Raw genomic sequence first — 27290 nt, forward strand, 5'->3', positions numbered from 1 at the left:
CCTGCCCTGGAGGTTGCCTTTTGTCTGAAAATAGCTATTAGAACTTTACTGTCTCTCCTCACTTTTTTCTGTATATAACAATATAATATAGTAAAGGACAAGACAGATTTTGAAAATGTATACTTTTTAGATATGGATAGTCACCATGGATATTAATGTAGTTTTTACTGTTGCTGTTTAATGACAAAGCCTAATTATGTTTGCATACTTTCTCTTGTGAAATATATTCAGAAAACAGAATATATACTCATGTAACCATCAATAAGGCCAATAAGTAGATCATTTTCAGCAGCCCAGAAGACCCCCTTCTCCATGTGCTCTATCCTGATCATAATGCTCTACCTTCTCATTTTTGTAACTACCAACCTGACTTTATTTCCTTGCTTTCTCTTTACTATTTTACTTCTTTATATGCATTCCTAAAAGACCTAATTTTGCTTGTGTTTAAACTCTGCATGTATAATTATACTCTGTATTTTGTTTTCCTTTTTTTCTCTCAATATTATGTTGGAGAATCATCACTATGTGCTATGTAGCTATATGCCATTGTGGATGAATATTTCACAATTTATCCCTTCAGTATTGATGGATATTTGGGTTATTTCCAGTTTTGGGCTTCCATGAGTAATGAACATTTTTGTCCATCTTTTCTGTTAATAGGGCAGGGGTCCCCAGTCCCCATGCTGAGGCTGCTACTGGTCCATGGCCTGTTAGGAAGCAGCTGCATAGCAGGAGGTGAACAAGCATAACTGCCTGCGCTCCACCCCTGTCAGATTAGCAGGGGCATTACATTATCTAGGAGCAGGAACCCTATCATGAACTGCACATGTGAGGGAACTAGGTTGCATGTTCCTTATGAGAATCCAATGCCTGATGATCTGACCTAGAACAGTTCCATACTGAAACCCTCCCCCCGCAGCCCCATAGAAAGTTTATCTTTCACAAAACCAGTGAAATAAAAGGTTGGGGACTGCTGCTACAGGGCCTATATCAAGGAGTGGACTTGCTGTCACAAGGTGTGTTATGTTTCAGCTTTATTACTTTTTTTTTTTTTTTTTGGTCAAAAGTGACTTCCCAACTTGGACTTAACCAGCAGTTTGAAAGAGTTCCTCTTGCTCCACATCTTCACAAATACTTAAATGTGTTTCTGAATTGTTACAAGTGAAAAAAAACTACATTTAAAAAATAAAGTATTCATAGTTGAATTTCTACTTTAGAGAAATCACTTCCCAGGCTGAAGCAGTGGTTCACAACTATAATCCCAGCAGTTTGGGAGGCCAACCAAGGTGAGTGGATCACTTGAGGTCAGGAGTTCGAGATCAGCCTGGCCAATATGGTGAAACCCTATTTCCACTAAAACTACAAAAATTAGCCGGATGTGGTGGTGGGGGCCTGTAATCCCAGCTACTCGGGAGGCTAAGGCAGGAGAATCCCTTGAACCCAGGAGGCGGACGTTGCCGTGAGCCAAGGTCATGCCATTGCACTCCAGCCTGGGCAACAAGAGTGAAACTCAGTCTCAAAAATAAATAAATAAATAAATAAATCACTTCCCAGAGGCGAAATAATGGAAATAATAAAGAGTGCTTGGATTGTGCAGACAACACACTAAGTGCTTCATGTGAATTTTCTCACGAAACCTTAAGAAAATTCTGAAACAATAGGTCCTTTATATTCCCATTTAACAGATTAGGAAAATGAAGTTCAGAGATGTTAAATAGCTTCAAGTTACTTAACTAGAAGAGGTTTAATATTAGAGACACAAATTCTAGGTTTGTTTGCCCCTAAATTCCAAGTACATGGTGATTATGCTTTATAGTTCCTTTTCTCTCTTTCAAACTATTCATGTGACTCTGGAAATTGATCCTTGAAGAATGGAAGGGATAGCTTTTGTCTGATCCTGCGCAGGCCTTTGAGAGGTTATATTTATACAAAAAAAAAAAAAAAAAAGATGAGGAAAACGGATCATCTGTCCCACCTTGTGATTTTTCCTCAATTTATTTCTGCAATGGCTATGTCACACTTCTCTGGCAAGGTTTTTGTTCTACACCTGAAAAAGAGAAATGTTAAAAGTATGTTGTTGTAAATTCCCAGTTTGGACAAGCCCCAGGACCAACAGAAAACAGCCCTTATTAGCATGAGCCGTCATTGCCGAAAATTACTGTGTGAATCGGTCACTAGTTGAAAGCACCGTCATAATCATAAATCACCTCGTTATTCAGTGAGCTGTGCTAATTGCTGTGAGAAATACCAAGGCGTACCTACATGTGGTTACAGCCCTCAAGGAGCTTAAAATTCAGTGGAAGGGTGGTGTTGCCAAAGTTAGGAACTGTTACCTATGAACTTATGAGAAAGGGTAAGGACTATCCTAGAGCGATGGATTCTGGAATTGTCAGTGAGCTTATTGTTGAAACAACCTCAGCAGCTCTCTGGCTGCTCCTAAGGGTGGTCTGTTTTTCTTACCAGTGAAACAGTCTGTTGGGAAGCAGACTAGAATGTAAAAAGTATTGCAAGAGTTGCCACTCAAGTTCAACCCTAAACCCAGTTGCCTGAGAGACGGCTGCCCAGGGCATTTAGTTTCACGAACGCAGTCCAAACCCAGTTTTTTGACTCAAAGGTAATCGTCAGCTGGCCGCGGCACTGGCTGCCCATCCTGGCCGTCAAAATTTGCTTTCTCTGCCCTGGTCTCAGGACGTCCGTTTCGAATAGAACAAGGACTTTTCTGTGGGCATCTTTCACAAGAGATTTCGTTTTATTTAAAGAGATATGGTATGCGTGGACTTCCTTCTTTGCCAAATGGCGGCTTCTACTTCCGTATATTCAAAGTCGGCCGTGGAAGTTGCAGAAGGGGAGCGCAAGCCCGGGCTTGGCCACGCCCTGGGCTTCCGGATTTGAGCACAACAGTTCTCTCCACTCACAACGCCATCCCACGGTTCTGCCCCAAAATGCTACTTTTGCTCAGGCCCCGAGCACGTTTCCGTCTCCTACGGCGGATGGAGAGGCCAGAACCACAACATTGAGGCGGATCCTGTGACGGGTTTAGGTGAGGTCTCGCGAGGTGTCTTTGAATCTCACGACTACTGCAGGAAACAACCTACTCGCACCGCCCCAATTCTGACGTCACAGTGGAGTCACTCCCTTGGGTGCTGCTTAGCGTGCGCGTGCGTGCGGCGCAGGCGCACTTACCCTCCCCCGCCCCCGCGCGGGTTTGTCTCCGGCCAGTCGCGCGTGGGTAGAGGCCCTAGGCGGGCGTTGCGAAGGGTTGTTTGCTTGAGCTTGGACCTTGTTACGGCGCGAAGTTCCCTCTTTGGGGCGGGGGCAAAGTACCGCACCCTTTGCCTGGGGTGAATGAACTGTGGCGTGGGCTGCTAAGGGCAGGCTGGGGAGCACCCGGACCGTGGCCATGAACTCACCCGTGGACCCTGGCGCTAGGCAGGCGTTGAGGAAGAAGCCGCCCGAGCGGACTCCCGAGGTGAGGCTGGTCGACCCTTGTGCGCGCCCCACAGTCCAGCAGACAGCATCCCCCTGTCTGTCCGAAACCCGCGGCGACTGCCCTGTTGCCAGAGCCTCGCACCTGCTACTGGGTATCTGTTCTCTTGAGTGTCTGCCCTGACCCAGGCCCTTGTCGCCAGTAGGATTCTGACCGCCCTTACTGCCGGTGATGCCGTCTTAACCCGCGTACCTGTTCTTGCCGGGGGCTTCCAAGTGTAGTTAAGAAAGCACCATTATTAAGTGCTTTATTTATTATTTTTTGAGTTGGGTAAAATATTCGTTTCGGAGTTAGATGCCTATTCGTTTAAGTAGACTATGAAAAACGAGATGGAAATTGTAAAGGAAGTATCTCAGCCATCTAATTTAGAAATAGTTTTTCTTTTAAAGATCCCTGAAATATTGTACAGTTGCCTAAAAATATATGAAGTTTTCAAAGTTAGTTTAAAAGTTTACGTCCAGTCAAATGGTGAATTCTGTGTAAATGATGGATGTTTAAAGATCACCACTGTAGGGACTTTTTCAGACTGTCCCTGGGAAATTTTACAGTATTTCGTGCTCAGATCCAAAATTTGCTGTGTTGAGTTAACAGTAATTGCATTAGCTTAAATGAGTTCATTCGACCTGAAGGCTAGTTTTCACGCACATAACTAAAACCTGTTAGATTTGCCTATCCAGGTAGAATGCTGAGGTTTGGGGGAAGATTTTCCTTTATTTGGAGAAGTTTCTATAACAGGTGGGACGTGTTTTCTAAACAAAACAGCAACAGTGTGGGTGGATTGTTGGGATTGTCTTATTTAAAGTTGCAGTAAATGAAATGAAATGCTTTGTTTAATTCTTTCTAAGTCACTTTGGAGTTCTTCAGATATGTAGTGTTTTGCATACCGAGCCTTAGGGCTGCTCAGCGGTTGGGCTGACCTTTTGGTACATGATCATTATTCAGGCCCTAACTGATGTCATGATAGATCAAATTATGTTATTGAAGATCCTGATGCTTGCATAGGAACAACACAGATTCTACCACTTTCCAGAGTTCTCTTTTAGAGGTATGTATTCATAATTCCATGTGTTTTTATTTCCTTATGATGATTCCTGAAGTCAATTTGAGCTTACTGAAAGTATAAATTTGAGTAGGCGAATTCGCGTACAGCTTTGTAGCATTGGAAAGTATTATACAAGGCTTACGGTGTGTAATGTAGGTCTAGTTTAGTGTAATTTTTTCTCTTTTTTTTTTTTTTTTGTGAGACAGCCTCACTCTGTCACTCAGACTGGAGTGTGGTGGCACGATCTCAGCTCACTGAAACCTTTGGCTCCCGGGTTCAAGAGATTCTTCTGCCTCTGTCTCCCGAGTAGCTGGGTCTACAGGCACGTACCACCACACCCGGCTAATTTTTTGTATTTTTAGTAGAGACGGGCTTTCACCATGTTGCCCAGGCTGGCCTCAAACTTGTGACCTCAAGTAATCTGCCCATGTTGGCCTCCCAGAGTGCTGGGATTATAAGTGTGAGCCACAGTGCCTGGTGCCTAGACTCTTAATTTTAAACATTACTTGTGTTACTAAATTCACATTTTAATGGGAAAATTCTACTGCTCTTTAACAGTAGAATTATTTAGTTTGAAATTGCCTTTTTATTTGTTTGAGACAAAGTCTCACTTTGTTGCCCAAGCTGGAGTGCAGTGGCGCAATCTCAATTCATTGCAACCTTCACCTCCTGGATTCAAGTGATTCTCCTGCCTGAGCTCCCGAGTAGCTGGGATTCAGGTGCACACCACCATGCCCGGCTAATTTTTGTATTATTTTTAGTAAAAATGGGGTTTCGCCTTGTTGGCCAGGCTGGCCTTGAACTGCTGACCTCAAGTGATCCACCCACCTCAGCCTCCCAAAGTGCTGGGATTACAGGTGTGAGCCACCGTGCCTGGCTGAAATTGCCTATTTTTGAGCCTTAGGAAATTTTCTAAACTGTTTTTAAAGTTATGTTGGCCAGTGTGTGCTGTGTTAAGTACTTTATTTTGTTTTATTGGAACAGTAACATTGCTCAAGGGAATAATAAATAGCTGCCCACAGTAAACAGAAGATAGCCCTGACATCTAGCAGCATAAGAGATTAACTGATGCATTTTTAGTGCTTTTGAATGAGTGTAGAATTTGTTTGGGGTAAAGAAGTATGAAGAAGGAAATCTGAATCTTAGTGATGATTTGTTTGTGATAAATAATTTAACGAAATTCTCACAAGTTCATTTCTGTTTTAAGAAGGTCCTTGCTCTTTTACTGGACTCCTAAGAGTCTATTGTAAATATATTAGCTCAATAGTTGCTTACTGAGAGTCTACCAGTTCAAGGCACTATTCTGTGCACTAGGTTGTATCCATAAGCAAAGCACGTCTGCCCTAGTAAGACTTACATTCTGATAGTGAAGAGGGGGGAAAACAGATAATGAATATAATAAACAGATAAGTTACATAATATGTAGCTTATAATTGCTATTAAAAAGCAGAATAAGAGGGATTGAAAGCAGTGGGCAAGGGCTGGGTTGCAGTTTAAATAAGGTGGTTTGTTTGTCCGGGTTGAGATGATTTTTGATCAAAGATTTGATGCATGTGATGGCATTAACTATAGGGGTATATGGAGAAAGTGCTTTCTCAGCAAAGGGAGCAATCGTTGCCAAGACCCTATGTTGAGAGTGTGTCTTGATACATTCCAGAAATAGCAAGCAGCTTTGTGTGACTGGAGAAGGGTGAACAAGTGTGAGAGCACTAAGAGATGAAGTAGGAGAGGAAGTAATGATGCATAGCATAGGGCACACGATGTAGAACTTTCTAAATCATTGTAAATTATTTGACTTTTCAGTGAGACGGAACACTGAAAGATTTTGAAACAGAGGAGTGATATTGACCTACTTAACCTTTTTTTTTTATCTTTGGTTTTAAAGAAGGTCTCACTGTATTGCCCAATCTGGTCCCTAATTCCTAGGCTCAACAGATTCTCCTGCTTCAGCCTCCCAAGTAGCCGGAACTACAGGCAGGTGCCACTACACCTGACTACCCCGCTTAATAACGTTTTAAAAAGAGTCTCCTGGCTGCTGTGTTGAGAATAGACTGTTGGTGTTTAAGGGCAAAAGCAGGAGGTTAAGGCTATTATTGCATTAAATCAGGTAAAAGGTGATAGTAACTCTGACTAAAGTGATAGTGATAGTAACGGAAGTGATGAGAAGTGGTCAAATTTTAGAAATACTTTGTAGGGTTAGCCAACAGGATTTGCTAATGGATTAGGTGTGGACCTTGAGGAAAAGAGAAGAATCAAGCATGATTTCAAGGTTTTTGGCCTAAATGACTGGAGTGTTGGAGTTATTGTCAGAGAGGTTTAAGCTGCCATCAGAGAGATGGGGAAAACTGCAGAAGGAGTCGGTTTTAGGGGGCAAGATCAGAAACTGAGTTTTGAACATGTCAAGTTTGAAATGTCTGTTAGAAATGAGTAAGAAGTTTCATATACAAATTTATATTACTAAGAAGCCTGGGCTGGAGATAAAAATTTATAGTCATCAGCATACATATACTGAAAGTCATGAGACTAGATAAAATTACCAAGTAATGAGTGTACGTATAGAATAGAAGAGGACCAAGGACAGTGAGTGCCATGGGACGTGAGACCAATATAAGGTCAGGGGAGAAGAGTAGAAATCAGCAAAGGAGAATGAGTGGAAGCAAACAGTGCAGTAGGAGAAAAACCAAGAGAGAGTGGTGGTGTACTAGACGCCAAATTAATAAAGTGTAAAATAGAAGGGGTTTATTATTCAGCTTATTTTTCCTTGAATGCCTACTGGGTGCAAAGCATTGTGAAAAATATATAAAGGGATAAGAATTAGTATGTTGAAATCATTTGTTTGCATTGTGTAATAGATGAGTAAATAATGAGTAAAGAACTCCTTGTGTTTCTGGGACAAAATTAATGGTTCCTATATTTTGAACCATCTGTTGTCCTTAGGTGAAACTACCAACTGTGGCATAATCCTAGTGAGCCAGACATCGAGTATAGACACATGTTATAAAGTGTGCCATTTAGATATCTTTCTGTGTGTGTGTGTGTGTGTGTGTGTGTGTGTGTGATTTCTCCTTAAGATTCAGCTTTCACAGAACATTGTCTTTCCTGAGCTAGTTCTCTGATTTCCTTTCTCAATTTGCAAAGATTTTCTTATGGAAAATTTTAGACTTAAATACTTTATGGAAAATTAAGTGCTCTAAAAAAACAAAAGCTGTTAAGGTACAGGTATACCTCCCAGATACTGCAGGTTTGGTTCCAGACCACTGCAGTAACACCAATGTCCCAATAAAGTGAGTCACGTGAATTTTATTTCCTGGTGCACATAAAAGTTGTTTACACATAGTCTACTGTGTATGATAGGCTTATGTCTACAAAAAGGTATGTACCTTAATTTAAAAATACTGTATTGCTAAAAAAACACTAACCAGTCATCCGAGCTTCAGCCAGTCGTCATCTTTTGGCTGGTGAAGGGTCTCACCTTAGTGTTGATAGCTGCTGACTGATGAGGGTTGTGGTTGCTGAAGGTCAGGGTGGCTATGACAGTTTCTAAAAATAAGACAATGAAGTTTGCCGCATCTATTGACTTCCTTTCATGAAAGATTTCTCTGTAGCATGTGATGCTGTTTGATAGCATTTTACCTACAGTAACTTCTCTCAAAATTGGAGTCAGTCCTCCCAAACTCTGCTGCTGCTTTATCAACTAAGCTTAAGCTTATGTGGCATTCTAAATTCTTTGTTGTCATTTCAACAACGTTTACATCATCTTCACCAGGAGTAGATTGTCTCAAGAAACCACTTTTGTTGCTCATGCATAAGAGGCAGCTTCTCATCCACTCAAGTTTTATCATGAGATTGCAGTAATTTGGTCACACCTTCAGGCTCCATCTCCATTTCTTTTTTTTTTTTTTTTTTTCCTTTCCTTTTTGTTTCTTTGAGGTAAGATCTCATTCTGTTGCCCAGGTTGGAGTGTGATGGCATAATCACAACCCACTGTACTCTCTACTTCCCAGGCTCAAGTGATTCCACCTCAGCCTCCTGAGTAGTTGGTACTACAGGCGCAGGCCACCATGCCTGGCTGATTGTTTTTGTAGAGAGGACATCTTGCTATGCTGCTCAGGCTGCTCTTGAACTCCTGGACCCAAGCAGTCCTCCCAGTTTGGCCTCCGAAAGTGCTGGGAGCCAGTCCAGCCTCCATTTCTAATTCTAGTTCTTTTGTTATTTCTACCCGACATGCAGTTGCTTCCTTCACTGAAGTGTTGTACCCCTCAAAGTCATTCACAAGGGTTGGAGTCAGCCTCTTTCAAACTCCTGTGTTGATATTTTGACCTCCTCCTATGCATCACAAATTTTTTTTTTTTTTTTTTTTTTTTTTTTTGAGATGAAGTCTCGCTCACGCTGTAACCCAGGCTGGAGTGCAGTGGCGCCATCTCGGCTCACTGCAGCCTCCACCTCCCGGTTTCAAGCAATTCTTCTGCCTCAGCCTCCCGAGTAGCTGGGCTTACAGGAGCATGTCACCATGCTTGGCTAATTTTTTGTATTTTTTAGTAGAGATGGAGTTTCACCATGATAGCCAGGGTGGTCTCCATCTCCTGACCCTGTGATTTGCCTGTCTCGGCCTCCCAAAGTGCTGGGATTACAGGCATGAGCCACCATGCCTGGCCCACAATTTTTTTCTTTTTCTAAGTGGTAGTCTCACTACATTGTCTGGGCTGGGAACTCAAGCGATCCTGCCACCTCAGCCTCCCAAAGTGTTGGGATTGTAGGCGTGAGTCGCCCTGCCTGGCCCACAGATATTTTTAATGGCATCTGAAATGATGAATCCTGTCAAAAAGGTTCTCAATTTTTTTTTCACAGGTCTGTCAGAGGAATCACTATCTATATCAGCTGTAGCTTTATGAAATGTGTTTCTTTTTTTTTTTTTTTTTTTTTTTTTTGAGACGCAGTTTCGCTCTTGTTGCCCAGGCTGGAGTGCAATGGTGCAATCTCGGCTCACCGCAACCTCCGCCTCCTGGGTTCAGGCAATTCTCCTGCCTCAGCCTCCTGAGTAGCTGGGACTACAGGCACGCGCCGCCATGCCCAGCTAATTTTTTGTAGTTTTAGTAGAGACGGGGTTTCACTATGTTGACCAGGATGGTCTCGATCTCTTGACCTTGTGATCCACCCGCCTCGGCCTCCCAAAGTGCTGGGATTACAGGCGTGAGCCACCGCACCCGGCGAAATGTGTTTCTTAAATAGCAAGACTCGAAGGTTGAAATTTTTTCCTTGATCCATGGGCCACAGAATGGATGTCAGCAGGCCTGAAAACATTACTAATCTCCTTGTACATCTCCATTTGTGCTCTTGAGTGACAAGATGCATTGTCAGTGAGTAGTAGTATTTTGAAAGAAATCTTTTTTTCTGAGCAGCAGGTCTCATCAGTAAACTTAAAATAGTAAACCATACTGTAAACAAATGTGCTGTCATTTAGGCTTTGTTGTTTATTTATTGAGCACAGGCAGGGTAGATTTAATGTAATTCTTAAGGGCCTTAGGGTTTTAAAAATGGTAAATGATCATTGGCTTCAACTTAAAGTTACCAGCTGCATTACCCTCCAACAGGAGTCACCCTGTGCTTTAAAGCTTTGAAGCGAGACATCGATTTCTCCTCTGTAGCTATGGAAGTGTTAGGTGGCATCTTCTTCTGATATAAGGCTGTTTGTTTTGTCTACATTGAAAATCTGTTTTTTAGTGTAGCCACCTTCATTAATTATCTTAGCTAGGTCTTCAGGATAACTTACCTTTTATGTTAGTGGAGATGGCTTTTTTTCTTAAACTTCCTGAACCAGCTTCCACTAGCTTTAAACTTTTCTGCAGCCCTCTCATCTCAACCTTTATAGAATTGACAAGTTAGGGCCTTGCTCTGGATTAAGTTTTGGCTTAAGGGACTGTTGTGACCGGTTTGATCTTCTATCCAGACCACTCAAACTTTCTCCATATCAGCAATAAGGCTTTTTCATTTTTGTAAATCATTTTTTTTGATCACTAAAGTAGCACTTTCAATTTCCTTCATATGCTTTTCCTTTGTATTCACTGCATGGCTAACTGTGTGGTGCAAGAGGCCTGGCTTTGGGCCTTTCTCAGCCTTCCTAAGTTTAATCATTTCTAGTTTTTGATTTAATCATTTCTAGTTTTGAGAGAGATGTGACTTTTTTCACTTAAACACTTAGAGACCATTGTAAGGTTATTAATTGGCCGAATTTCCATGTTGCTACCTCTCGAGAAATAGGGAGGCCCCAGGAGAGGGGGGGAGAGAGAGAGAGATGGGGGAACAGTCAGTGGAGCAGTCAGAACACATATATCGATTAACTTTGCCATCTTACCTGGGCACAGCTCGTGGTGCCCCAAAACAGTTACAGTAGTAACATGAAAGATTGCTGATCACAGGCCACCATAGCAAATATAATGAAAAAGTTTGAAGTGTTATGAGAATTACCAAAATGTGACATGGAGACATGAAGTGAGCATGATGGACTTGGTTGAGATAGGGTTGTCATGAACCTTCAATTGTATTTTTAAAAAAAACACAAAAACCCACAATACGAGCCAAGCACAGTAACAACAGGGTGTGCCTGTACTTCTTCATGTCATTATGCCAGAATTTCTTAAAGAAGCCACAGTGATAATTTGAGACCTTGAATTTAGCTGTATCTCAACTCAGTCCACATTTAATACCATTCTTTATAACCTTTCTTTTTTTTTACTTCAGAATGAACTCCTTATATTTTCCTAAATGTTTATTTCCCTCTCAGTGTTTAATGCCGTGTTTTGCACCTACTAAATGATGAAAAATATTTTACAAACCAAAATTTGGAAATATATTTTGTAAAGTCATCACGTATTGAAAAGATAGTACTTCCAATTCATTAGAACTGCTAACTTCATATTTCTTGGACAGTCTTAGCAGCTTGGTTTCAGTTAATTGTTATGGACTAGGACCTCCTAGGACTGTGTTTTCCCACTTACTCGCTACATTTTATGTGCTTCAGCATTATGTATCTAACCACCTTGTCCTCAAGATTCTTCAACCATTTGTCCTAAATTGAAGCCATTATTATTCCTTTTTCATATTCTGTTGGCAGTTGGCCCAGTTGCGCTCTCTAGAAATTTGTATTATTTCTCTTTATGCCTCATAGACAATTTGCCATTAAACTTTATTTTATCCCCGGAATCTTTTTATTTCCCCTTTTCTTACTAGTTTTACTACTCTAGTTCAGGCTATTTTATTGTTTCTACCCCCAGATTTTTGCTTGAGTCATTTTTATTGTCATCTTGCTGCTAGAGTGATCTTCCTAATGCTCAGATCTGATTATGTTCTCTTGCTCAGAATTTTATTTCCCATTTCCTAGGTATAGATTACCAATTCGTTATTCAAATCATTTTTGGAAATTAAAAGAGAAGGTATTGTCCGGGCATGGTGGCTCACACCTGTAATCCAAGCACTTTGGAGGCCAAGGCGGGTGGATCACCTGAGGTCGTGAGTTCAAGACTAACCTGACCAACATGGTGAAACCCTGTCTTTAAAAAAAAAAAGAAATTAAAAAAAAAGAGAAGGTATTAATATTCATGCCAGAATAACAGGTTAAAGAGGGACTGCCCCACTTAAACTGGGATATGGTTACCTCACCCGGATGATAACATTAATTTGTACATTCATTTAAGAAATAATATATCTGACATATTAAAAACCAAGGTTGTAGAGAGGAATTGGAGCATGATCCCTATTCATCAGTGACTTGGGAGACATAAACATAAATGTGGCTGGATGCAGTGGCTCATGCCTGTAATCTTAGCACTTTGGGAGGCCGAGGTGGGTGGATCACGAGGTCAAGAGATTGAGACCATCCTGGCCAACGTGATGAAACCTTGTCTCCACTAAAAATACAAAAATTAGCTGGGCGTGGTGGCGTGTGCCTATAGTCCCAGCTACTCAGGAGGCTGAGGCAGGAGAATTGCTTGAACCTGGGAGACGGAGGTTGCAGCCAGCCGAGATCGCACCACTGCACTCCAGCCTGGCGCCAGAGTCAGACTCTGTCTCAAAAAAAAGAAAGAAAACATAAATGTAATAAATGTTATGATTATTAGTGACAAAGATATGAATAGGGCTTTGGGATTACAAGATGGGGAAAGGAAAAAACTTCATGGAGCAGCATTGAATTCAGTGTTAAATGTCATGAATTGATTTCTGGATGATCGAGAGAGGTCATTCCAAGCAGAGAGGCAGGAGCAAAAGTACTGATGGTGGCAAGCCATGTGTAGTTGTAGAGTAAGAAGCCAGTCTGTAAGTCTAGAGCATGCATTCCCTTTGGAAGTGATATCACTCCCAGAGATGCAAAAATTGGTTTTTAGGGGAGTGAGGAAAAAAAATTGCTGCTATTGCTATGGTTTGTAGTCCTCCAAAACTCAGCCCTAAATTGACAATGTCTTATTCCTTAGTATTTAATTAGGAATGGGGCAGTGCTTAGGAAAATTTGTCTGAAAGGTTCTTTTGGAGGGGGTGAGAATGAAAAAAAGGTTGCAAAACACTGGGCTAAAGTTTACGATGTTTGGGGATGATGGTTCATGATATCAGATGTTTAATGATGAAGCTGGATGTACTAGCAGGGCTTGGATAATTTCAGGAATTTGGACTCCATCTTGTAAATAAAGGAAAAAACCATTGCAGGGTGTAAAGGTTGGAAATAAGATCAGGTTTATAAAGATTACTATGTGAGCATTTTGGAAATGTAATTGAGTGGGGAGGAGCAGACCAGAGACAAGGAGGCTTATATGTATACAGGTAGACCAGACATATATTTTATCCAAACTGGGATACTTTTCCATATGAAAGATAAAACTATTAGTGATTATACTAAGATAATATGGAAACCAAGAAGTTTGTTTTGTTATTAGTAACAAATGCAGTAGTTCATGTGTGAGATAAGGTCCTAGACCCAGTGGTGGCAGCAGTTAAGTGCGATAGTGAGATATAAGGAGGTAGAATTAGCCCAACCTGGTCACTGATTGGAAAGGTAATTTCTCTCTGTCCCCCAGACTTTTTTAAAAAAAACTTTGAAATGGACTATAAAAAAGATAAAGACCATATGCCCTAAATATATATTTGCAGGTTAATTTTTTTTTTTTTTGAGACAGAGTTTCATTCATGTTACCCAGGCTGGAGTGCAATGGCGTGATCTCGGCTCACCGCAACCTCCGCCTCCTGGGTTCAGGCAATTCTCCTGCCTCAGCCTCCTGAGTAGCTGGGATTACAGGCACGCGCCACCATGCCCAGCTAATTTTTTGTATTTTTAGTAGAGATGGGGTTTCACCGTGTTGACCAGGATGGTCTCGATCTCTTGACCTCGTGATCCACCCGCCTCGGCCTCCCAAAGTGCTGGGATTACAGGCGTGAGCCACCGCGCCTGGCCATTGCAGATTAATTTTTACAAACATATTTTACTCTGTATATCATGATATAGAATATAGATAAAGAATATTACCAGCACACCAGAAATTGCCCCATTTTCCTTCTCAGTCAGTATCCTCCCAAAGGAAACCACTGTTCTGCTTCTGTCATTGTAGATTTGTTCTTCCTTTAAACTTAATTTGAGTGGAGTGTGTGTGTGTGTGTGTGTGTGCACGTGCGCGTGTGTTTTAGATGAGGTCTTGCTGTGTTGCCCAGGTTGGCCGCCAGCTTCTGGGTGCAAGCAGTTTTCCCAAGTAGTTGGGAGTACAGCTGTGCACCACCATTCCCAGCTCATTGTGAGTATTCCTTTCTAGCAGCCAAAAGGACTATGAAGCTACCTTGGTTCTTTGCATTTTGCCTTTGGACTGGACCTTGAACCTCCTGTCTTGGGGCTTTCCTTGGTATTCATCTGATTATCCTTCGTATCCTGGCACTAAAATCTCTCCTTTTTCTTTGCATTGCATAGGATGGGAACATGTTAGATACAGTATGGTGTTACTGGCCTTTGAATTTTGCATTTGGACAACCCTACTTCAAATCTGGGCTCCAGTTCTGAGAATTTGAGTGATCCTAGGCAAGTTATCTAACTTCTCTAGGACTGAATATCTTTTTAGGATTCTTGTGTGGGGTAAATGAGATAATATGTGTGAAATAATTAGCAAAGTGTCTTGATAATAAACACTCAGTAAATGATAGCCATATGTATTAGCTGGCTATTTTTTCTGTTTGGAAAGCCATCCTCTGGCTTGGCACATTCTGATTTTTCACTAAAATCTCTAGTGCTCATTTGCAGAATTGTGCATCCCTCCCTCCTCACTTTTCCACTCCTCTGTGTTCCCAGGATACTTTGCGCCCTCTTTCACCATAGTAATTACTGTGCTGTGTTATGATTACTTGCATATTTCTCTCTGATTATAAGCTCCTTGAAGACAGCGAGTGTACCCTTATCTCCTGGTGTTCATCACACAGTACTTGGTACATAGAAGATATCTAAATATTTGTAGAGTAAATTACTTTAAAAAGGCAATGTGAAAAATACTGTTTCTTTACTATTCTAGTAGTGATATCTACTTGTCTAATATTTAAAGTGCTGAGATAAAAAGACTTGATGAATTTTGGCAAAATGGCAAAATTTTCTTTTACTATTCTCATTAAATATGAATAAAGTAGAGTTACCACAAACTGTTTTACCTGGCAATTCTTGAGAGACAATTCAGATGGAGGAAACTTAGTAATATCTTGGAACAGAGACTCCTTTTCTGTATGGCTTCAAAACACATTTCCAGGGAACATCACAGAAAAATAAAGATAAATGCCAGTTTCAACTGTTTATGTTCTTTCACCAAATGATACAAAACTTCTCTGGGCAAAATTTCATGCTCTGCTAGGTGTTAATGTGATTGCCGACTTAAAATCAGAAAAAGTTTTTTTTTCTTTAAGAACTAGGTTTTTTTGGTTATTAAAAGTTAAGAGCTGAGATTTTTTAAAATGTAAAATTTAATATAATCTGTTACAGAATTTAGAATAATGATCTTTAAATGTACACTTGTAGAGTTTTTTTCTGAATTGGCGAAAGAGCATCATTGATTATACTTGGAGTCATTTTTGAGTGAGTCACTGTGCACATCTCTGGTTGTCAGAACAAAGATTCTGTTGTGCTTTCCTGCAACAGATGCACATTCAGAGGGTTCTTTGGGAAGAAAAAGAACTTACTCATACTTCTGGGGCCCCTTGACCTTCATTTGTAAATCCAGTTGGATAGAAAGGGAATGTTAGATCAGGATGAGACCTGGATTATCTGGATGAACATTTTTTCCAGGCCCATCATTTTACATATGTTGGAGATTCCTAATTTGATGAGCTTGACCGAAGAATGAGAAATTTTATTAAAAATAGATTGTGGAGGCATAAGCAACACATGTTTGATGTTCCTTTGGCATGGAATGACAAAGGTGAAACACATTCTCCACTATTTTAATAAAATTGCTCATTCTGTTTTTATTTACAGCCAGACCTTAGTTTACTCAGGCTGGTCCAAGGTAAAGTCAAATGTTAAACACAGTGTTATAGAGTTCACAATCATTCCGTCCCTTGCGAAGACCAAGATTTTGTCACGTAGTTAGGCTCATCATGCCTGCCGCCTCCTCCTCTTTGGTGAATTCTGAGGGAAGTTTCTCAGTCTTTCAAAATCAAAATCTTAAGTGTCTGAACTTGCACATGACCACAGCTTTTCTCAAGGAACCAAACTAAAATAGGTTACCATCCTCTGTGCTTTTTAGAAAAGAGTTTTTGAGTGTCCTAAGTGCCTGTTGTGGAGTTTGGATTCTTAAGTGTCTCTGTGAGGCACAGGTGAATACATAATTTTTTTGAGGGAGACTGCCTAATGAACATTTGTGCAGTAAATATTCTTAAGCACTGTTTCATGTGCTAAGGTTAAAAGATTAAAGACGGCTCTTCCATTTGGGGAGGAGATAGAGAAATACATAGACAATTAAAATATGACCTGATTAAATACTGTGATAATTATAAATATCAGGTGCTCAGGAGTTTGTAGGAAGGCCTTTGGGGGAGAAGAGCAAAGTGTAGGCAGGTGCTGTTGAAGTTGTTTTAGAAAAGGGAACCCTGATGAGTCTAGGATAGAGTTGGCCCTTCATATCCATGAGTTTTGCATTTGCGGATTCAACTAACCGAGGATGGAAAATTAGTTAGGCCTCTGATGGTTGCGCCTGTGCTGAACATGTACAGACTTTTTTCTTGCTAGTATTCCCTAAACAATACAGTATAGCAACTCTTTACATAGGATTTCCACTGTATTAGGTATTAATAAGTAATCTAGAGTAATGACTTAGAACATACAAAGGCCAGATGTGGTGGCTGATGCCTATAATCCCAAAATGTTGGGGGCCTAGATGGGTCCTCAAACTCCTAGCTGCTTGAGCCCAGGAGTTTGAGACCAGCCTGGGCAACATGGTGAAACCCTGTCTCTACAAAAAAAGTACAAAAATTAGCAGGGTGTGATGGCATGTGCCAGATACTCAGGAGGCTGAGATGGCAGGATCTCATGAGCCCAGGAGGTTGAGTGTGATCACACCACTGCACTTCAGACTAGGCAACACAGTGAGACTGTCTCAAGAAAAAAAAAAAAAGAAAAAGAAATTAAAGCATACCAGAGGATATCTGTAGGTTATATGCAAATACTGTACCGTTTTATATAAGGGACTCAAGTGTCTGTGGGTTTTGATATCCACGAAGTCTCCTGGAATGAATTCCCAGTAGATACCAAGGAACAACTGTATATAGAAATTTAGGTGAAGAAGGGAAGGTATGTTTCTTGAAAGGGTAACAACCGCATATGCCAAGGCCACAAGATAAGTATGGTATATACATGCAAGTTGCCTAGGCAGCTGGAACACTGGGACAAGAATAAGTGGTAAAGTAGATGAAGCTGGAGGGATAGTCAGGATCCGGATCATGAATTGTGTTCTCCTTATTAAGGAACTTAGATTTGGCTTCCATAAAGATTGCTCTGGCAGTAGTGTGAAGAGTGGATTTTAGGCTGGGGATGGTGGCTCATACCTGTAATCCCAGCAGTTTGGGAAGCTGAGGCAGGTGGATCACTTGAGGCCAGGAGTTGGAGACCAGCCTAGCCAACATGATGAAACCCTGTCTCTACTAAAAATACAAAAAAATTGCTGAGCATGGTGGTGCGTGCCTTTAGTCCAAGCTGCTTGGGAAGCTAAGGCATGAGAATTGCTTGAATCCAGGAGGCAGAGGCTTGCTTTCTTTCCTTTTTTTTTTTTTTTCTTTGCTCTTGTTGCCCACTCTGGAGTGCAATGGCGTGATCTTGGCTCACCCAACAACCTATCATCAGCTGAGATTGAGTCATTGCAATCAATCCAGGGCAACAGAGCGAGACTCTCTCAAAAAAAGAAAAAGGAAAAAAAAAAAAAGGATTTTAGAGTCCAGTTATTTCAGTTATTCACTGAGAAATACTGAATTTCTAAAATGCCTCATTTGTTTGCAGTAGTAAATGGAGATATTTAGAAAGTAGAATTGACAGATTTCTGGCCAGAGCCAATGAACCTGAGTACTGTTACCTAAATTAGGGAACTGGTAATGAATTTTGCACTTGAGTTGCTGATGAGTCAGCCAGATGAAAGTGTTCGGTGTCCAGTAGAACATAGAATTTCTAAGTTTACTGGAGAGCTTTGGGCCAGAAATACAAATATTGGATTCATAGGCATATATGATAGTTGAAGCTATGGATGTGGAAGATATTCCTCACAGTAGAGAGTCTCTAGTGAATAAAAGGCAGATGTTGCCGTTCTGAGAACATAAACTTTATAAACATTTATAGGAGTAAGAAAAAAATGAGAAACCTATGAAGGAGACTTAGATGGAGCAGATGGACCGAAAATGACAAAAAATAGAAACGGAAAAAAAAGCAGCCAGAGCAGAAAGGTAATAATGGAAATAAAATACTGAAGACTTGCATGCTATATGGTGGTTATTGGATGCCTGTCACTGTTATGAAAACTATATATACATTCAATCCTTCAAGAAACCCTCTGAAAGAAGGTATTATCCACATTTTACATACAAGGAAATTGAGTCAGATTAATTTGTCTATTGTCACACAGCTAGACACAATGTAGTCAGGATTCAAACCTAGGCAGTCTGATTTCATAGTCTGTGCTTATAATCATTGCTAAATGTTTCTCATTTAAACAAGCATCCAGAGAGAACCATATTACAGGAGGTTGGGAGAGTGAATGATAACATGTCAGCAGTCAATTGCTGTAGAGAATTCGAAGAGAGATAAGGATTGAAAAGTACATGTGGAATTTAGGATTAACAAGTATTAGGTGACTTCAAAATGCATAGTAAGATCCGAAAAGTGAAGTGAAAAGCTTAACTTTGAACTTGTAAATAATTGGATGCTTAATGTTTTGATACATTGTAATTTCAGTGATTAATTATTGAAGTCCTAAAGTTTAAGCATATCATTTGAGACTTTCATTCTTAAAAATTAAATTTCTAGGGTATAGTTTTTATTTTTTTTTTGAGACGGAGTTTCGCTCTTGTTACCCAGGCTGGAGTGCAATGGCACAATCTTGGCTCACCGCAACCTCTGCCTCCTGGGTTCAGGCAATTCTCCTGCCTCAGCCTCCTCAGTAGCTGGGATTACAGGCACGCGCCACCATGCCCAGCTAATTTTTTGTATTTTTAGTAGAGACGGGGTTTCACCGTGTTATCCAGGATGGTCTCGATCTCTTGACCTCGTGATCCGCCCGCCTCGGCCTCCCAAAGTGCTGGGGTTACAGGTGTGAGCCACCGCACCCGGCCTATAGTTTTTTTATATATATGTATACTTTGAATGTGCAGGTTTGTTACATAGGTATACACATGCCATGGTGGTTTGCCGCACCCATCAACCTGTCATCTATATTAGGTATTTCTCCTAATGCTATCCTTCCCAAGCCCCCGACCCCCAATAGACCCCCTGTGTGTGATATTCCTCTCCCTGTGTCCATGTGTTCTCATTGTTCAACTCCCACTTAGGAGTGAGAACATGTGGTGTTTGGTTTTCTGTTCCTGTGTTAGTTTGCTGAGAATGATGGTTTCCAGATTATTCCACATCCCTGCAAAGAACATGAACTCATCCTTTTTTGTGACTGCATAGTATTCCATGGTATATATGTGCCACATTTTTTTAAATCATTGATGGGCACTTGGGTTGGTTCCAAGTCTTTGCTATTGTGAGTAGTGTTGCAATAAATGTACGTGTGCATGTGTCTTTACAGTAGAATGATTTATAATCTTTTGGGCATATACCCAGTAATGGGATTGCTGGGTCAAATGGTATTTCTGGATCTAGATCTTTGAAGAATTGCCACACTGTCTTCCACAATAGTTGAACTAATTTACACTTCTACCAACAGTGTAAAACCATTTCTATTTGTCCACATCCTCAGGGTATAATTTTTAATGTCAGCTTTTATTAGCAAAGTTAATTTTGTAGCAATTTAATTAAATAATGTATTAAGCAATGTTAAATAATGTATACTAGTCTACAAATGAAAAGTTCAGGTTTACTATGAGAAATGTGTAAGTGCTTAGATCTATAGCAAGCCAAGGACTAGATTCTAACATAGTTGTAAAAAGAGGTAGGCTTTCCCAGAGAACATTGCTGGGGGCATTTGTCCTCAGCAATAATGAAAAAGTTGAAATTTAAATATAGCTAGAAATATCTGTCACCACATGAAGGAGAAGTAGGAAATAGTTATATGTTCCTCACCCCTCATCTTTCTATTTGAAAATTTTTAAATTGCAGAAACAAGGATCTAGAAATAGAAATGCCATTTGACCCAGCAATTCCATTGTTGAGTATATACCCAAAGGATTATAAATCGTTCTATTATAAAGACCCATGCACATGTATGTTCATTGTGGCACTGTTTACAATAGCAAAGACTGGTAACCAACCCATATGCCCATCAAGGATAGACTCTATAGAGAAAATGTGGCACATATACACCATAGTGTCCTGTGCAGCCATAAAAAAGGATGAGTTCATGTCCTTTGCAGGGACATGGATGAATTTGGAAACCATCATTCTCAGGAAACTGACACAAGAACAGAAAACCAAACACTGCATGTTCTCACTCATAAGTGGGTGTTGAACAATGAGAACACATGGATACAGGGAGGGGAACATCACACACTGGGGTATTTTGGGAGAGGGGGGGCTAGGGGAGGAATAGTAGGGGGTGGGGAGATTGAGGAGGGATAACATTTGGAGAAATACCTAATGTAGATGATGGGGGGATGGGGGCAGCAAACCACTATGGCGTGTGTATACCTGTGTAACAATTCTGCAAGATCTGTACGTGTACTCCAGAACTTAAAGTATAATTTTTTAAAAGCCTGAAAAAAACACCTTTTTTTAGATAAAAAGAAGAAACATTGACAGAATAGTATCCTTTATTATATGTTCCTTACAGTAATATTTTGTCATGTTTATTTCTGTCTAACATATACATTTGCTAAACGATATGAAAATAGTTGCAGTCTTAATGACACTTTACCTCTCAACAGTTATTGCCAAGATGTCTCTTATACCTGTTTGTTTCTTTCCTTCCTTTTTTTTTCTTTGAGACGGAGTTTCGCTCTTGTTGCCTAGGTTGGAGTGCAATGGCGTGATCTTGGCTTGCTGCAACCTCTGCTTCCCGGGTGGAAGCGATTCTTTTGCCTCAGCCTCCCACATAGCTGGGGTTACAGGCATATGCCACCACTCTCGGCTAATTTTTGTATTTTTAGTAGAGACAGGTTTCTCCAGTTTAGTCAGGCTTGTGTTGAACTCTTGACCTCAGATGATCTGCCTGCCTCAGCCTCCCAAAGTGTTGGGATGACAGGCGTGAACCACCATACCCATGTCTTTTCTTCATTTTCTTCTTTTTTTGACAAGGCCTCATTCTTGACGCCCAGGCCGGAGTACAGTGGTGTGATCTCGGCTCCCTGCAGCCGCTTGTTTCCCGGATTCAAGCAGTTCTCCTGCCTCAGCCTCCCACATAGCTGGCATTATAGATGTGCGCCACCAGGCCTGGCTAAATTTTGTATTTTTAGTATAGATTGAGTTTTACCATGTTGGCCGGGCTGGTCTTGAACTCCTGACCTTAAATGATCCACCCGCCCCAGCCTCCCAAAATGCTGGGAGCCGCTGTGCCTGGTCATCTTACCCCTGTTTCATTTTTCAATCCAGGTCTAGCCAACGTATATTACATCCTTTAATCTAGAACAGTCCTGGTTTTTTTTTTTTTTTCCCTTTTATGAACATGGCACTTTCGAAGAGTCTTGCCAGCTCTCTTATAGAATGCACTATAGTCTGGATTCATCTGGTTGTTTTCTTATGATTATATTCAGGTGAAATGATTTTATTGAGAAACTGTATAGATGGTTGTCTGTATTTCACATTTTGTCCCATCACTGACACGTATTGTCAGTTCTTTCCATTATTGGGCATGCAAAATAGGGTCATTTGTTGTAAAGGTACAATGCTATAATTTATAAGTGATCCTGAGGTTATACTTGAAGGTGTGAATGTTGTGTTGTCCAACAATGTTTTTACCTTGTGGTTTTAGCATGCATTGATAATTCTCACATAAATTAACTATTACTTTGCTGTTACAAAGTGATGATTTTTTCTTTGAATCAGTTTCACTCTGTCCTTCAGGCTGCTGTGCAGTGGTGTGATCTTGGCTCACTGCAGTCTCTGCCTCCTAGGTTCAAGCAATTCTTGTGCCTCAGCCTTCTGAGTAGCTGAATCTGCAGGCATGCATCTGGAGGATCACATCACACCTGGCTAATTTTTGTTATTTCTTATTTTTTTAAGTAGAGATGGGGTTTCTGCTGTGTTGCCTGGGCTGGTCTGGAACTCCTGATCTCAAGTGATCCTCTCACCTTGACCTCCCAAAGTGCTGGGATTGCAGGTGTGAGCCATCATGCCTGGCCATATATTTTTGATTCTGTATTTCTTTTACATTTATTAGTTGTTTTCTGTATAGAAGTGCTTTCCTCACCTTTCTTTCTCCTCCTCTCTTTTTTAAATCCCTATGAAGTAAAGGATAATTTTTGCATTCAATATTGTTACCCTTTTTGATTATTAAATTGCTCCAAATTTAGCTAGTGTAAGCCCTTTCAAAGTCAGCTCCTATGTCCTTTTGACGTGACCCTGTTAGTCTTTAAGTACTTTTTTGCTTTCTGGCATAAAAAGATGTTCCAGGCCTGCAGTTTCTTAGCTCTAGTACTGAAGTCAGCTGTTTATCCAAAGAACTTCAATTCCTTTTAGTGAGAAATGTATTTAGACCCCAAAGTCTGGGCTCCAGTTGTGTTAAATGTTTTATACATCTTTACTGCCATTTTGCTGGATATATTTACACCACCATGAATGAGAAAATCAGGAAGTTCTATGTTTAATATATGATATTGTTAACTTTGACATATTGTTAAATCTTCAAAATGCTTTAGTAGTCTGCTGTGTATTTTAATCCTTATTTCGTAATTTTAGAATACAAAATATACTAATATTACTATTTACCGTGTGATCGTCTCTCTGCTGCACATTTAATAAACATTTTAAAAATTTGTATTTTTAGTAGAGACTGGGTTTCACCATGTTGGCCAGGCTGTTCTTGAACTCCTGACCTCAGGTGATCACCCGCCTCAGCTTCCCAAAGTGGTGGGATTACAGGAGTGAGCCACCGCTAGCTGGCTGTGGTGGCAGGCGCCTGTAATCCCAGTTACTCAGGAGGCTGAGGCAGGGGAGTCACTTAAACCTGGGAGGCGGAGGTTGCAGTGAGCCAAGATTGTGCTGCCACATTCCAGCTAGGGCAACAAGAGTGAAACTGTCTCAACAACAACAAAAAATTGGTGTTCAAAGATATTTTATCCTTCCCATTGTACAGATAATAAACTTTAAGCAGATTATCCAAGATTATACAACTGATAACTGACAGAGCTGAAAGAGGCAGAATTTGAACACAGGGTTATCTCCAGAGTCCAAGTTTTGGGTTTGTTTTGTGTGTGTGTGTGTGTGTGTGTGTGTGTGTGTGTGTGTGTGTTGTTTTTTAGAGACCAGGTATCTCCAGATTGGCCTCCTTCTTATGGGCTCAAGTGATCTCTCCCACCTCAGCCCCCTGATTAGCTGGAACTGCAGGCATTGCCACTGCATCCAGCTATCTTCCACATTGTTAGGTTGCCTTCCAAATGATTTGTAGAAAATTCTTCGGCATAACTTTTCATTATAGAACCATAGCTGCAGAATGTATATAGGTTAGAATTGAATTTGTGCTGATCTTAGGATCTATCCTGAGACATTTTTCACTGTTAAAATTTCTGGGATGGATTTGTTATCTAGGTAAAAAAAGAGAATGAGTAAAGTATCTTGGTTATTAGAAGTTTTGGATAATGATGTTTTATTGAAAGTTTTGTGTGTCTGGGTGCGGTGACTCACACCTGTAATCTCAGCACTTCAGAAGGCCAAAGTAGAAGGATCCTTTGAGCTTAGTTCAAGACCAGCGTAGGCAACGTAGACCTTGTCTCTACATAGGAAAAAAAGAAAAAGTTAGGGGTGGTGGCATACTCGAGAGGCTGAGGAGGGAGGATCACTTGAGCCTGGGAGGTTGAGGCTGCAGTGAATCATGATTGTGGTGCTGTACTCTAGCCTGAGCAACATAGCTAGAGCCTTTGTCAAAAAGAGAAAAAAGATTGTATGTTATGAATTAAGTGTATCATAGATAAGAAACTCACTTGTTTTAAACTTTAAGCATCAGAAAAATGCAAAACTTTTCTAAGCATTTCAGTTTGAGTTTTCCAAGTTTTGGTTGATTTTCTAAGCATCTGTAGAAGGGCAGTCAGCGGAATTGGGAAACGGAGTTTCTGAGAGCACCACAGTTGCTTGTCATAACATTGTAAACTAAGGAATGGGATGAAAATTCCAACCTGCTTTATTTAAATCAGTAATTACTTGTTTATACAGTGTTCCAAATATAAATTTATTTCATTTGACAACAAAATTGAAAATCCATAGAATATATCTGCAATGAATGCTGTAAGTAAGAATTGTTTAAAGCATATACAGCAGAGTTGTTTTGTTATAGAATGGCAGCCATCCTACCCACCTCAGCTTATCCCACCTTTACTATAAAAACAACTGCCTGAGAAAGTGTAGCTGATCTGTTTTAGGAAGTACTGACTCATCACCACTTCCTCACCTTCTTCTTTTTTTTTTTCTTAGGTAGAACCTGTTATTCCCCAATCCTGAGCTGATACTTGTTTTTCTAATGTGTCTGGATAATTTTTGTAGTATTTTGTTGAAATTACAGAAGCTAGTACTGAATCACATGTTACTGATCTGGGATGTCAGGCTATCCCAAATGGATAGTTTTCCCACCCTTCTCATGACTTCTCTCTCTCTTTTTTTAAAAATTGAGACAGAGTCTTGCTCTGTTGCCCAGGCTGAAGTACAGCAGTGTGATCTCGGCTCACGGCGACCTCTGCGCCCGGGTTGAAGCAATTCTCATGCCTCAGCCCCCCGAGTAGCTGGGACTACAGGTGTGCACCACCACACCTGGCTAATTTTTTTGTATTTTTAGTAGAGATGGAATTTTGCCATGTTGGCCAGGCTGGTCATGAACTCCTGACCTCAGGTGATCCACCGCCCTCCCAAAGTGCTGGGATTACAGGTGTGAGCCACTGCACTTGGCCAACTTACCTTGAATGCTACCTAGAGCTGCTTTTGAGTGCATTTAGGGTAAATGATAAGCATCTCCTTGCGTCTACCATTTAAATACTTTACTGCCAAAGACTGTAAGACTTCCAGACTGACTCTATCAGGGTTCTTTTTCTTTCTTTTTTTATTTGTGACTTTATGCCTAATAGGTCATATGATATCTGAAGCTTGTCTTGCAGTTAATTGGTACTAAAGCCCCAAGAAACCCTTTTCCAAGCTCAGCATTACATACTGAACAACTCCTTGCTGTCCTATGTAAACAAAATGCCGTAACCCCCACATCATGTGAGAAAGAATTTATCAGGTTACCACTACAACCATACTTTATTCTGTTTTGTGAATGCTTAGTATTCTTGTGACCGTCAAAGTAGGTATACAAATACAGGGACTAGGATTTACTAGGCATCTTAGTGCTGTTGTCCTTCCCCCTTAACAGACAATCCAGAGTGACATAGATCCCCACTTATAAACAGTGGTTGTCAAACTTCATTGTGCAGAAGAATCACCTGTTGGACTTAGTAAACTACAGACTGCTGGTCCCTACACCCAGAGATTCTGATTGACTAGGTCTGGGGTGGGGCCTGAGAATTTACATCTTTACAAGTTCTCAAATGATGCTGATGGTGCTGGTTCAGGATCTCACACGGTTATTACTTACATGCAACAGAACTGAATTTTGGCCAATCGAAAGAAAAAATTTACTAAAAGGATACTGGGTAGCTACAGAATTAGCTAGAAATACTACTTGGAATACTAGAAAAACAGACTTGGGGCTAGGCTTAGGTCTGTGATTCTTATCACAGATTCCAAGATACTACTGCTACTAGCAGTGAATAGTGGATGCCACAGTTTGCACTGTGGACCACTTGTACTGTACATTGCATATGTTGTGGACCCTTGATATGATTTGCCTCATGCCCCCACCCAAATCTCATGTTGAATTGTAATCCCCACTGTTGGGAAAGGGACCTGTGGGAGGTGATTGGATTATGGGAGCAGATTTCCCCCCTTGCTGTCACACCTATTCATTTACCTGTTGTCAGTGGCTGTTTTCATGCTATAAAAGCAGAGCTAAATAGTTGGGATAAAAACCACATGTGATGGTGAGTTCATTCTCATGAGATCTGTTTGTTTAAAAGCATGTAGCACTTTTGCCCTACTTTGCCGTCTCTCTCTTGCTGGCTATATGAAGATGTGCCTGCTTCCCATTCATCTTCCACCATGATTGTAAGTTTCCCAAGGCCTTCCCAGGCATGCTTCCTGTACAGCCTGCAGGACCATGAGCCAAACCTCTCTTCTTCGTAAGTTACCCAGTCTCTAGTAGTTCTGTTTTTGAGACAGAGTCTTGCTTTGTCACCCAGGCTGGAGTGAAGTGATGCAATCTTGGCTTACTGCAACCTCTGGCCCCTGGGTTCAAGTGATTCTCCTGCCTCAGCTTCCCGAGTAATTGGGATTACAAGCACTTTCCACCACGTCCAGCTAGTTTTTGTATTTTTAATAGAGACAAGGTTTTGCCATGTTGACCAGGCTGGTCTCAAAACTCCTGGCCCCAGGTGATCCGCCTGCCTCAGCCTCCCAAAGTGCTAAGATTACAGGTGTGAGCCACCGTGCCCGGCTAGGTAATTCTTTATAGCAGTATGAGAATGGACTAATATAGCCCTGCTGCCGTCACCGGCTGCCCAAGTGGATTCTATGCAGTTCTTGCTTCTTGGTGTCACTAGCTTCTGATTCAAAGTTCTGGATGAATGTGTCTTAATTGGTAACATCTGAATAATTTGCCCCCTGCCTTTGTTGTATGGGAGGTTGGAAAAATGAAAATCTGGTATTTTCAGCTTTCATGGTAGGAGACAGAACTCCTCCAAAACTTACAAGGTGGGCTCTTGTCAAAGAGGAGTTTATTCATGACTTGGCCACACTGTAGCTGTTTTTTGACCATGTGTTTCAGGAGCCAACAAAGTATGACCAGCTATTTTTGTAAATAAATTTTTATTGAAACA

At 40.8% G+C, this 27290-nt stretch overlaps 1 protein-coding gene across 12 annotated transcripts in view; it reads left to right on the plus strand.

The window, feature by feature from the left end:
• The first annotated feature begins 3179 nt into the window (after window positions 1–3179).
• Window positions 3180–27290, plus strand: part of RAPGEF6 (Rap guanine nucleotide exchange factor 6) — a 234567-nt gene continuing 210456 nt past the window's right edge. For 7 of the 12 annotated variants that reach the window (XM_032299185.1, XM_032241306.1, XM_032300644.1 and 4 more), the window contains exon 1: window positions 3180–3469. In XM_032299185.1, coding sequence (XP_032155076.1) covers window positions 3401–3469 — 69 coding nt within the window. In that variant the 5' untranslated portion in view covers window positions 3180–3400. The remainder of the gene's footprint in view (window positions 3470–27290) is intronic. The other 5 variants (XM_032242699.1, XM_032299892.1, XM_032243472.1 and 2 more) reach the window with 3 other exon arrangements.

This window comes from Sapajus apella, unplaced genomic scaffold, assembly GCF_009761245.1.
Source record: "Sapajus apella isolate SASKATOON/1434 unplaced genomic scaffold, GSC_monkey_1.0 scaffold1, whole genome shotgun sequence".
NCBI classification, from domain to species: Eukaryota; Metazoa; Chordata; class Mammalia; order Primates; family Cebidae; genus Sapajus; species Sapajus apella.